At 57.1% G+C, this 11,995-nt stretch overlaps 6 protein-coding genes across 11 annotated transcripts in view; 3 read left to right on the forward strand and 3 right to left on the reverse strand.

The window, feature by feature from the left end:
* The first annotated feature begins 25 nt into the window (after positions 1-25).
* Positions 26-1,380, forward strand: H310_04160 (hypothetical protein). Its single transcript, XM_008868369.1, has 5 exons — positions 26-354; positions 410-498; positions 569-700; positions 756-1,107; positions 1,152-1,380. The coding sequence occupies exons 1-5, from the start codon at positions 37-39 to the stop codon at positions 1,284-1,286; spliced, it is 1,026 nt and encodes a 341-aa protein (XP_008866591.1). The 5' UTR covers positions 26-36; the 3' UTR covers positions 1,287-1,380.
* Positions 1,381-1,550: 170 nt separating this feature from the next.
* On the forward strand, positions 1,551-5,336 carry H310_04161. 2 transcript variants are annotated; one of them, XM_008868371.1, is made up of 8 exons: positions 1,551-1,943; positions 1,999-2,189; positions 2,240-2,372; positions 2,444-2,608; positions 2,651-3,148; positions 3,220-4,558; positions 4,621-4,735; positions 4,796-5,336. In XM_008868371.1, exons 1-8 carry the CDS (start codon positions 1,724-1,726, stop codon positions 5,102-5,104), a joined length of 2,970 nt encoding a protein of 989 aa, XP_008866593.1. In that variant the 5' UTR covers positions 1,551-1,723; the 3' UTR covers positions 5,105-5,336. The 2 variants fall into 2 exon arrangements, with proteins under 2 accessions (XP_008866593.1, XP_008866592.1); XM_008868370.1 differs by having other exon boundaries at positions 1,551-2,189.
* Positions 5,284-6,757, reverse strand: H310_04162 (hypothetical protein). Its single transcript, XM_008868372.1, has 4 exons — positions 5,928-6,757; positions 5,764-5,879; positions 5,625-5,707; positions 5,284-5,577 (listed from the first exon to the last, which is right to left on the reverse strand). The coding sequence occupies exons 1-4, from the start codon at positions 6,715-6,717 to the stop codon at positions 5,358-5,360; spliced, it is 1,209 nt and encodes a 402-aa protein (XP_008866594.1). The 5' UTR covers positions 6,718-6,757; the 3' UTR covers positions 5,284-5,357.
* Positions 6,758-6,859: 102 nt separating this feature from the next.
* H310_04163 lies at positions 6,860-9,538 on the forward strand. 2 transcript variants are annotated; one of them, XM_008868373.1, is made up of 4 exons: positions 6,860-7,343; positions 7,394-7,535; positions 7,586-7,851; positions 7,904-9,538. In XM_008868373.1, the coding sequence occupies exons 1-3, from the start codon at positions 6,867-6,869 to the stop codon at positions 7,843-7,845; spliced, it is 879 nt and encodes a 292-aa protein (XP_008866595.1). In that variant the 5' UTR covers positions 6,860-6,866; the 3' UTR covers positions 7,846-7,851; positions 7,904-9,538. The 2 variants fall into 2 exon arrangements, with proteins under 2 accessions (XP_008866595.1, XP_008866596.1); XM_008868374.1 differs by having other exon boundaries at positions 7,586-9,538.
* On the reverse strand, positions 7,990-9,556 carry H310_04164 (hypothetical protein). The gene has a single exon (XM_008868375.1). The coding sequence runs from the start codon at positions 9,495-9,497 to the stop codon at positions 8,106-8,108; it is 1,392 nt and encodes a 463-aa protein (XP_008866597.1). The 5' UTR covers positions 9,498-9,556; the 3' UTR covers positions 7,990-8,105.
* A 218-nt stretch (positions 9,557-9,774) lies between these two features.
* H310_04165 (hypothetical protein) overlaps positions 9,775-11,995 on the reverse strand; it is a gene marked incomplete at its 5' end in the record, with an annotated part of 2,661 nt that continues 440 nt past the window's right edge. The window contains 6 exons of one of the 4 annotated variants that reach the window (XM_008868377.1): positions 9,775-9,967; positions 10,027-10,197; positions 10,266-10,329; positions 10,382-10,527; positions 10,575-11,195; positions 11,241-11,889. In XM_008868377.1, the coding sequence (XP_008866599.1) occupies positions 9,923-9,967; positions 10,027-10,197; positions 10,266-10,329; positions 10,382-10,527; positions 10,575-11,195; positions 11,241-11,889 (1,696 nt within the window). In that variant the 3' untranslated portion in view covers positions 9,775-9,922. Of the gene's footprint in view, positions 9,968-10,004; positions 10,528-10,574; positions 11,196-11,240; positions 11,890-11,995 lie in introns of those variants that run through there. The other 3 variants (XM_008868379.1, XM_008868378.1, XM_008868376.1) reach the window with 3 other exon arrangements.

Consider the following 11,995-nt stretch of genomic DNA (forward strand, 5'->3'; position numbering starts at 1 on the left):
GATTCGGATCTTCCAGCGGCAATTCGAAACGTCGTCATGGCGCCGCGGACATGGATGCTGCGGTTTGCACTTGTGCCTGCCGCAATGTGGACCGCACTACCGGCTTCATCTCACACGACGGTCGTTGTACCAGACCCCAGCGAAGCCGACAACATCGAGCAGCTGCATTACGACGAGGCGGAGGCGGCGCTCGCGGCTCGACAAGTCGCCGCGATCACAGACTTTCAAATCGACCTCAACTACTACGAGTACAGCCTTATACCTGCCATCAAGCCAGACTACACGATTGGTATCATCGTCGATCCGTGCAAGACACGGGAGCCTGGATGCTGTCAAGATCAGTTTGGGTCGCCGGTACGATTGTGGGCTTCCGTCCTCAAGCGTATCATGGAGCAACGTTCTCACGCAGGCATACATTGTTCCGCGATCCGACATGAATGACAAGGGCATTGCAACAGTCGTAAACGAGTTCGGAGACCCCCTCGACAAGAAGCACAGGTACGTTCTATGCATCCCCCTCTCGCATTCGTCCTGCGCAGCAACGCCCTCCGTCATTTTGATGTTGTAGTCGTCTTGGCGACACTCCGTCGGTGTTCGACCCCACTTGCCGAGTGGATATGGCAGGAAAAGTTTACAAGAACGAAACCACGATCCACCCGAATGGATCCATCACCCACGCCATCGACTATGCCTCTCTATGGCACGTTCGTCGTCGCGCGATGCATGTTCACGAGAAGCTCATCAAACGTGGATAGCGTTGCACACGACTACGCAGCCGTGTCGGTCACCGACCGCGCGTTGCCAGCGTGCTGGGACAACAATGCGACTGTGAATGCACTCTTGCCGTGCTACACCTTCGCCGGACGGATGAAGCCGCACTGTGTGTCGGTGGGGTACATGCAGACCGCGTACATCGTGCAGTGCAATGGGCCATTCGCGTTGGACAACCACTGCGGCACGTTTCTCGAGCTCCACAAGCCTCACGACGAAACGATCTTGTCTCAAACGCGATTGTTTGGTGAATTCACGAGCGGGTACCGCACCACGACACTTCCTCTTTTCTACAAGGGGAATCGAACCCGCACGGTGTGCAACGGCGACTACGAGGTACGGCCTCAAATTTCTGCTGTCATGAACGCGGCGGGAGGTAGATCTGGTGGGTCGTGCGCACACGGTACAAGTTTGTCGTCAAGTTCATGAAGAAGCTGTTCATCACGACGCCATTATGTGAGTTCGACGACGTCACCAACGACTATCGTGGGTACAAGGCCCTGGGAACCGCATGAACACATCGACCTTGACGCGGCAAGGTGACCGACCTGATGGGGGGGTCCACGTGTCATCGGATGGGTCCCCAGTGAGGTGGGGGGTACGTTGAAATCGTCCGTTTCGATTCAAATTGCTATGTCGGTGTTGCAAGAGAATGGTAGGGGGGGTACCCCCAAACTCTTGCAAATCAAAAATCGGTCATATTTCTATTCTTCTACATCTAGATGTTTGTATCAATGTTTTAAAAAATACTGTCCCACGTGCTAGTTCCAATCTGACAGTGGCACGGCGCGCCAGAGCAGCCGGCAGCGGTCGACTCGAGAACTCGCCACCTTTTTTGTGCGACGACGACCCTTGAGGGACTCAGCGTAGACGAGCAAGAGTCGAAGCTACCTCCGTTCGTACACGCCCCGCTCACTTGTCGTTCCACACGAGCAAGCCGCTCTCTTGAACCATGGTGGACCCCACGACAGCTACGCCCGACTCGTACGACGGCGGTGCCATGACAACATGCGTGTGTCGTGATGGGTTTGACCCGAGACGATTCATGCTCGAATGCGCGTACTGCGAGCATTGGTTTCACGGCGTATGTGTGCAGCTCAGCGAAGAGAAAGCCTTCGCGATCGCCAAGTTTGCTTGTCCTGCGTGCACCAACAAGGGCTGCCAAACCAAGTGTCCGTGCCAACTACGACCGTCACCATGTCCGTGTTTCACTGTTGAAAACGATAGATGTGTCCGACCCAAAGCCACCCTTGGACGCATCGCTCTTGCCGCTTCCTCGGCAGTTCGCGGCGCTCAACATCAAGCAAGTTCTCTCGGATCCCACTCCAACTAGCGTCGACAAAGCCAGCGCCAAGATGCATCAAATGCTCGAGTGCGGCATGTTTGCGCGCTCTGGCGTGCGTCGCATTCCTGCAACGGTGCACACGATGCCTGTCCCCTCCAAGCATGCTCCTAAAGATTTCGATAGGCTGTGACCGCTGCCTACATCCGCACCAACGGGTTTGCTGAGCCCATCGTAGCCGACGACTCGTTGGGTGCCTTACCTGGGCTGCACGTGCCCGAGTCATCCATCCACGTTGACGACGTGCCAAACATATTAGGTATATTCCCCGCTGTTTCTTCCGTCGCTGGTGCCCATGCTCATGGTGGATGGGGCCGCCGACTCGTGTAGCCGCCGCCAAGGTGATCAAGACAATCGATGTGTCGACTCAAGTGCCTCGCCAAGTTTCGTACACGGACGTGCTGTCCATTTGCAATGGCGGCGACTCGTGGACTGGCAACGTCGAGTTTTCCGTCGTCGACACGTCGCTCGAGTTTCAAATCACACCGCCTCAACGTATATCGCTCCAGGTCTTGACAGTTCTCACGGCTTTTGTAGTTGTTGCCGACCTCGACTGGTTCCACCACCGGTCCCAAACCAACGCATTCAACCCGAACACGTACCTCAGCATGTACTCGGTGCACTCGTTCAAGGACTTCAGCATGAATCCAAACGGGTCATCGGCGTGGCTTCATCATTTGTACGGCCCGCCACTCACGTTGTTCTTGGTGCCGCCGACGCCGGCGCACCTCGAAAAGTTTGTCGAGTGGAGCGTGAGTCCGGCCCGGGCAACCGTCCACTTTGGCGACCTCGTCGACAAGTGCATCAAGGTCGACGTGCCCCCGAACACGACCGTCTTTGTTCCTGCTTCGTGGATTTACAGCGTCTTCGTGCCGTCGGTGTCGAGTGCGACCGCAGCCAAACCGGAGACCGTCGCGCCAGAGACCACCACGGCGGTGTTTGTGACCGCCTACTTCTTTCATGGGTTTAGCATGAAGGAGCAAGTCAAAGTGCTCGAAGTCGAGCAGACTATCGCGCGGAAAGCCACTGCAACAGGTACGCCCATGACATGCTGTGATGATCCAAGTCGGTCTTTGACGGGACGCCATGGCGTATGTCGAGTCTAGGCCGCCCACCCATGTGGCCCATGGTCACGTCCGCCGCTCAGTTCCCCGCGCCGTCACCAGAGATGCTCAAAACGTGGGTGTGGCCAGCCGTCCAGCGCTACATCGGTCGCCTCAGGAGTTTGCAAGTGCTTTCAGAATGGGAAACGCAGGGGTTGCTCCACATTTTGCCGCTCCTACGCCACTGCGACGTCCCCAACCAAGGTGACAGCTCCATCGATGCGCTGCAGTCGTTGTTGGGTGTAAAGGACCCGCACGCCGCCGTTGTGCCGTCCAACTCGTCGGTCGCGACTGCGATGCCGTCGTTGGCGACGTCCAAAGTCAAAGTCAAGAAAGCCATGGCCGCGGCCCCGCCGACCCCGATGCCTCCGCACGTAGCTACGACGGCGTCGCTCCTGTCTGCGTCCGACTCGTTCCTCAAGCAGCGTGACCGAAAGGTGTGCAAATGCCACTTGAAAAAGTGTGTGAATTGCCGCAACTGCACCAAGCGGCATTGCATCTGCGGCACGTCCGTAACCACACCGTCGCATGGGTCCGCCATGACGGGAACCCTCGGAAACCCCATGGCCAAGAAACCCACCACGGCGGCATTCCTTCCTGGGGACAAGAAGCCCAAAAAGAAACCATTGAATGGCACGCCTTTGTCCGCGCAAGCAACGACAGCAGGTTCCCAGCAACGCTCGACAACGTCACAGCAACTTGGTCTGCACCACAGCGACCTCTCCCAGGCCCTCCCTCCGTCCGGCGTCCTCGCGCCATGGACCACTGACGATGACGATGACTCGCTCCGTCAGGATGCCACCTCGTCCATGTGGGACCACGATATGAACCAGTCGTTCTTTTCCGCGACGGAACTCGGGCTCAACATGACAGGGACTCTCGAGCTCGACGACGCGTTCGGGATCATCGACATGGTCGAGAGCTCATCCCTATTTTCAGGGTATCCATCCAACGACGGCGTCAAAGCATGTCTGTCCAACGCTGCAGGCGCTGCGGTCGCAACGACAGCGACGACTGCCACGTCATCGGCGACCAAGGTCAAGGAAGAAGCGGCTGCAGCACCCACGAGCGTCGCAAGCATCGCGGCGCCGCCACCTCCCCTCCAGCTGTCGGCGCTCTCGTCCGTCGGTGGCGGAAGCGTGCAGCACTCGTTTCTTTATGACCCTGCCGCGGCCACCGACACGTACAACTACGACAGCGAGAAAGAAGGCATCAAGGACTTTGGCGACTTGACGCCCGACGCCGACGGATCCCAGCGGCATCGCGCGTCGTGCCATCGGTGCGGCAACCTCCGCAAGAAGAACGTCCGGTGCCTCGGGTGTCCCCATATCTTTTGCCAAAAGTGAGCAGCAGCGCATCGCGCGCGACGCACACGGAACAAACCCTGACCGGTGCCATGGCTAGGTGTGCGGAGAAGATGGTGGAGGAGCATGGCGCGCAGACGTTCATCGGGGGGTGCCCCGTCTGCAAGGAATTGTGCTGTTGCGGCAAGAACCGATCGACCGTGTGTCGGCGCAAGGTACGACGTGTCCAGTGGGTTTCGCACGAGAGGACCCAAAACTCACGCCGTTGGGTGTAGTTTCACTGCTACAAAAAGTGTCCGGCCACGAAGCGGTGCAACCTGAACTCGGATGACCAGGTCAAACTCCGCGGCGACGACGCGGAAGTTTTCAAGGATGACGACATGCTCATGGAGTTCGCCATGCATGACGACGACTTGGGTGACCTCGACGGCAACCATATCATGACGATGCCGCCATCGCTTGCCGACACGCCGGACGCGTTGCTTCAACATGCTCTGTCCGTGGCGCCGCCGCACCCGTCCCGCCTCGCGTCGTCTTCTCTCAGCGAGTGCGACTTCGACATGGAACTGGGGGACTTGGAGTAGACAATCGATTCGACGTCCCACGAAATCGCAAAGCATGTTCGTCGAGTGCACCTTCAAGTTGCCTGTCTGGCCGTCCATCGGCGGCACGTCGGCTACGCACTCTCGAGCTACATTATCTCCCTTGCATCCTGGTCGACCTGGCGCGCCATGTCCCGTGGCATGCTGGCGTCGAAAGGCGATGGAACGGTCGAGGACGGAATTCGTTACGTGTGATCATGGCATCTAGGATGACGGACGCTGCCATGGGCATGCATCACGGCGGCACTTGGTTTCGCACCAAGTGCGGCCGCAAAGCAGACATGGAAATCAAAATGGCTTCCTCGGAACGGATCGTCCGACTGCCTTGTTGGGGACACGTGTTGACCCACATGTCGAACAGCGTGTGTGCGCGGTCGCCGGTGACCTCGATTGTCTCGTCCGCATTCGCGCACTCTTCGATCCCAGACACCCCACCAAACACGATCAGGGCATGCCTACGCATCCATCCGTGAAGCAACAGTCCATGCTCGATCGATCGTACTCGAACGACGGCAGGCTGAACGAGGCGTCGTCGACCGAGACGGTCCCGCGTTCGGACGTGCCGATTTTGAGGTCATATCCGTTCTACAGCAACAAAGTACACGATTCCTCAACGAGTCGCCGCGATCCAACGATCGAACCTTGAACGGGCTCTCCTGCCACACTTTGCTGATCGACGTGGCAAACCGCATCGTGTACCCCCAGTAGAGTCCCTTTTGTTCGCGCGGTTCGGCCGGCGACACGACTGTGCCTGCCACTACAGACATCGCGTGAGGGACGAGAGAGTGCCATCAGCATAACGCACATTTCTTCTTGTCTTTGGACGACTCGTCAAGCTGAACGGTCACACGCACGCCCGGCTGCAAGTGCTTGTCGATGACGGCGAACTTTTGCAGTCCCACGTTCACATGGGATCCGTGCTTCTCCTTGAGTGGTTGGTCGACGACAACGCCTTCGCGGAACTCGCTCCAGACATCCCCGCGCATGTGATGCGGGCAATCCAACGGGTTCAGCAACCCCGCGTACTTGAGGTCGTTGTGCACGGGGAATAGCGCCTTGCGGAGGTACTGCGGGGTCTCAAGGTACTGCAAGATGCGGCCGAGGAACACGTGACAGTCGTTCGGGTTGTTGTACTTCTTGGTCGCGTCCTGGTTGTTCGCGTTCTTTCCAAGCTGATCGTCGAAGACAACGATCTCGTCCACTTGAAAGATCGCGCATGCGCGCGCGATTTGCCCCGCCAGGTACGTCTTGAGCTCCTTCGTTTGCGCGTTGTCAATGATCGATCCGGGAATGGCAATGGACACGGTGAAGAATCGACCCTTCGCCCGACGTTCTTCAAGGGCCCGTGCAGCCTCAGCCTTCTTTAATTCGGCCTTGGCTTCCTGTTTCTCCGTGCGCTTCTGCTTTCGCCGGTCCTGGCGCTCTTTCAAGATTTCGTCGCGGCTTTTGTTCAACATGTGCTTCTTTTCGCCGTCGTCGTCATCGCTCGGGGATTTGGCGTCGTCACGAGCGCGCTTTGACCTCCTTGGTGCTACTTTGGCGGCCGCACGGGCCACCTGCTCCACCTCTGAGTCGCTGGATTCGCTCGAGATCATCGTTTCTGGCGCCTTGAACTCACTTGCCAACCAATCCGCCCGTGCATGCAAGAACCTCTATATTTCGATAAACAAACAACTGTCGGATATATCCGGATATCAAAGAAGAAAGGTTTCCTCTGCGTCAACATTTCCCACAGCAGAGAAAGATGAGCCTGCCGAAAAAACCGTGGGAAACGGTGTCGGCGCCGCCGCGTTCCTCCGTCGTCCCAAGCACATCCACGAGGTCAACTGCTACCATGCCGTCAAGTGTAGGAGGATCCCAAGGCAGCACAATCTCGACATCCGCGACGACGAGTTCGCTGTATCCACACGACACCACTGGCGCGTTGATGGCCCAAGGCGGTACAACTCCATCCACGTACGGCGCACCTGGAACCTACGGAAGTCGATATGGTATGGGTGTATCCCCATACGGCGGAGGATATGGAAGTGCCTATGGCGGTGGATACGGCGGGTACGGCGGGGGTATGTACAGTGGCGGCTATGGCGGCTATGGCGGTGGGATGTACGGCGGCGGCATGTATGGCGGCGGTGGTGGGCCCATGATGATGGATCCTAATGGACACATGGGCTGGCTCGTCAGTTTCAACCAAACTGTGAGCGCGATCGGTCAAATCACACAGGTTTGCCCATTGTCACCTCGTCCTGGCAGGTCTCTCCACGACATTCGTAGGTCCTGGGGATGAACGCTGAATCGCTCAACTTTTGTTTTGGCAGTTTTGTTCACTTCATGGAGCGCATGGCGTTCCTCACGACGAATGCCGTCGCGATGTTGTCGCCCAAACCAGTGTTTCCCCCGGGCCACCCTCGCTATGGTTCGCCGGAAGTCCACAGTTCGTTCACCACTGACGGTTCGATTTTACAGGGGAACCCCCCGAGACTGAAGATGAGATCAAGAGCAGGCTGAGGCGCGTGCGCGTCGTCAAGTTCTTATTCAGCCTCGTGGCCATCTACGCCGCGTCGCGCGTCGCTCGCTTCATGCGCAGTCTATGGCGGCGGCCACAGCTCCCTCCGCCGACCTTATCGTATGACCGTGTGTTTGGCTCTATTGCGTCCAGTACACACACCACAAATGCCATCTCATCGGCCACAGGGACAGCAGAAGCAGCTGCGTTGAAGGCGTAGACCATGGTATTCAAACTCGTATGAGTCTGGAAGCTCATGCATCATCTGTGTTGAGTAGTTCGTGATGGAGAGATCGACAGTGTGAGGCATTCGTAAGGGACGGCGCCATTCGTCCAGCCATCCAAGGGCTAGCGCCCGAGAGAGTAGGGATAGGTCCATAGAGACGATTTTACAATACAATAGTTTACATTGAGAAGCTCGACGACATCAACAGGGCTCGCCAGACGAGGGGTGCACGATGCGGCAGCGAAACGATGCCCCTACGAGGCCAACATGTCGACGTGGCACTGGTGGTTCCATCGCCACTCAAAGTGGGTCGTGACCATGTGAAAATGGACGAGGGCGGCGGCCACGACGCAGACGTGCCAGATTTGATGGGACCCAAACAGTGTGTCGAATCGGCCGGGGTATAAGCGCTCGGGGACGCGACTCATGTAGATCATGGCGCCGCCAATGTAAAACAAGCCTTCCCACAGCATCGGAGCCAGAATCACCTGCACTTGCTCGTGGAAAAAGCCGTCAATGAACGCCATGTGGACGACGGGCACCGCGCCAAAGAGGCCGAACGAGATGAACGTGCAAGTGCGGAGAACGAGGAACTTCTCCTTGGCAAAGAACGGCATCATGGCCATTGCAAACGTCATCGAAGCGAGGACCATGGTCGTGCCGAGGTAAAACCAACGAAGGCCGGCGTCACAGTAGAACCCGTAGTACTGGACGGGAAAGAACGAGCCAGAGATCAAGATCGAGATGCCAGCGTAGTCCAGGCGCGACAGCACGGCGTACACGGGATGGCTCACGACGTAGAGCAAGTGGAAGATCGCCGAGCAGGTCAGGCAAATGATGGCACTCCCGACGAAGATGGACACGGGCCAAACCGGCACTTTGTGGTCCAGATCGAAGCGGAGGACATTAAGGACGTCGGTGATCGCTTGGACGCCGTGGCGGATGTTGTCTTGGTGATGGGACTGCTGAAGAGCCGTCAGCCGCGCGCGAACGTTGTTCTGGAGGGATTCCAAGTGGCTGAACACGTGACGATTCAACCACGCGTGGTCTGCCAGCGCCAGGAGCCGATCTTGGAGTTGTACGAGGTCTTGCTTGAGCAAATGGAATTCACCATTGATGGAGTCAGCCGAGTCTTGGACGAGGTCGGACAGTGTTGTGTTGAAGAGAACACTCGCGATTTCAAGGAACTGTCGCGGCGGGCCATGCAACGACAACGTTTGGACGAGCGCACGTTCGGAAGAATCCATGATGGAATGCGCCACGAAGAGTCGAAGGGTGTGGTGTCCATGGGACAGGTATGGCAAGTTGGCAAGGTGGACGTGGTGCGGCGATTCGACTTCGTGATGGGGATGCACGGCTTTGTCGAACTGTGTGTACAACAGTACCAGGAGCGATACAAAGATGAGCGACCCGATCATGTGCGTCCACACATTCAGTGTCTCGTTGTGCATTTCAAACAGGGACACTACGCATTCCTTGACGGAATAATGGAGACGATACCCGTGGTGGATGAACGTGTTGTCGCCGAGGTAGGCAAACCCTTCGTGCTCGAGGCGATGGAACGCCTCCAGCCTCTTCGTCCTTGTTGATTTTTCCCGCATCAATGGCGGCGTCGGTGGATGCGCCTTCTTCGCCGCGGCAGACATTCTCGACGAGCGCGGTAGATGTGGGAGTGACAGCACCTTCGTTGGTCTTCGACTGTCGCTGGCTGCTATTTTGGGACAATCGGATTATCCGAAAGGTGCCCAATTATCCGGATGACCTAGCGATTCCGGCATCAATTGTGAGATATCGCACGAGGTGGACACGACGATCCGGCAGGTGCATGGAGAAGGACTGATGGAGCACACGGAGCAAGCATGGGGAAGGCCACCGACGCTAGCGTCATCGCAGCAGCGTCGCGGAGCCACGGAGCGACAGAAACAGGAAACGGTGATTCTCATGTTGACGAAACACTACTGCGTGCTCTCGTCATACCATCGGATCCGCCACGTCGACAGCAACTTGTTGGGTTCATGAGCTCTATGCGAGGCATACATGGGGAGGACAATTGTCTACGTGATGGCAGGCTTCACAGCTTGGCGCCGACGCCGCCTCGTGCTTCCGTCGCTTTGGCCTGCAACACACTTTAAACGACAAAGACCCCCAGAATGATATGGGTTGTAGTGTACGCACACACTTGGGTTCTGCTTTCACTAGTCTGCGCCTCCTGCCTCGATCTCCATCGTTGTCCCCCTTGTTTCCAACATCGTGCATGATGGTCTTGAGTGCTTCACGAACATACGCCAACTCGCCAATGACGTTGGTTTGAAGGTCCGCGAATGCTTTGTCTCGCTGGGGAAGCGTCTACTAGCCAACCGCACACACGATTCATCACTCCATGAAGCCTCCAGTTTGATCGCTGAAGGCCTGACCATCTCCACGAGCGTGTACAGTGTCTGCATATTGGCCGCCAAGCGGTGCATGCGCTTCTCCATCCTGAGCATTCGAATCGCAATCCAGTTGATCGTGGCATGCATGCCGCACTCACTTGTGAATTCGTGTCAGGCCCTTGTGTACGCCTTCGACAACGACGGGCTCTTCGTCTGCCCGACGGTCCATGAGAAGCTGCACTTTTTCGCGCAGCGCTGGCACTTGGATTTCTAAGCTTGCCACCGCCTTCCACCACGCTTCCTCCTGAGGGCACATTCATTGTCATCGCCACGTCCTGTTTCATTCAGTACCTTGTGGCACCATTCGTCCTGCAGCCGCCGCTGCAACTTGTGCATCTCGTCTTCATCGACCTTGGCCGCCGTCTCAAGCCTCTTGGCATCTTCCGACATCTGTGCCAACTTGGCATTCCAGTCCTCGACAAGCATCACTTGCGACGATTCGAACGTTTCCATGGCGCGGCGGAGGTACTCGAGGCCTTCACGAAACACGATGCAGTCACGTTCTAATACCGCGACTCGCGACGCCATGTCCGATGATTCGCCCCGGTCGCAACCCCGCTGCGAGGCACCATGGCTGGTCAAGACAGGTCGGATAGTCGTCCGGTCGCGGTCGTCAAGGTCCGATTGCAGCGACACCAGACTTGCGTTGATGAGGCGGCAGTCGTCGTGGTGTTTCTGGCTCATTTGCGCCAGCTTTGCTTGCACCCGTTGCAGTTGGTCTTGCAGTAAGATTGCATTTTGATCGATAGATTCCAACTTGGCATCCGCCGCACAACCAACCCTCGCGATCTCCACGGCGCAGTACTGCTCAACGGCCTGCCGAGCCCGTTTTGCCTTTTCCTCATGCTCGACTAGCCTGGCTTCGAGCGCTGCTGTAGCCTCCTCGACTGCATTTCGAACTTGTTGTACTGCCTACACCAGCCTGTGAGCGACAGAGACGTGGGTAGTCGCCCGTACCGCATCTGTATGCGCCACGTTACGGGCATCAGCAATGGCGATATCGTGGACGAGCTCCTGGTGGGCGGCATGGATGGCCTGCCATTTGGTTTGCTGTGCTTCGTGCAACGTGTGGTAGCGCTGAACATGTAGCTCCATCGTTTCCTTGGCGAGTTCACCGTTCGTAATGGCATGATCAATCTCTTGCCGAAGCTTGGTTTCCATGGATTGCGCCGCGTCGTCGGTGTCGCATTGCCGCACGTCCAGTCGTCGTAGCTGTGTCCCGTGAGCTGTCACAGTGTCGCGGATCGTCTCTATCAGGGACTGCATCGTCCCGATGTCCTGGGTGTTGCTTTGCATGAGGTCTCCGGTATGCTGCTGGTGCATCTTGAGCAATTTAGCGACTGTCGCGACTTTCGCGTCGGTCGCTTCAATCTGAACGTGCATGTCGTGAATTTGCGTCTCGAGGCTCTTTGTGTGGAGACATGCTGCCGACACACGCTCGAGTTGGATTTCCAAGAATGAAATGTACGCGCCACGGTCGGTGAGGAGCTTTTTCGTCTCCTCTACAGCTTGCTTTCCAGTAGATGCTTTTGCCAGCGCCTTCGACCGCATGAACTCCTGGAAGTACGACCCGCGGTCCATCCCCACAACTCCCCAAACGACGTATCTAATCCTTGGGTCAACGCTCATTGGACCATTCTCTCAACCAATCATGATTCAAAAAGCATAGGGTTATACCAATCAGAGAGCGGAAAGAATTTCAACCAATCAAA

This window comes from Aphanomyces invadans, assembly GCF_000520115.1.
Source record: "Aphanomyces invadans strain NJM9701 unplaced genomic scaffold supercont1.6, whole genome shotgun sequence".
NCBI classification, from domain to species: Eukaryota; Oomycota; class Saprolegniomycetes; order Saprolegniales; family Verrucalvaceae; genus Aphanomyces; species Aphanomyces invadans.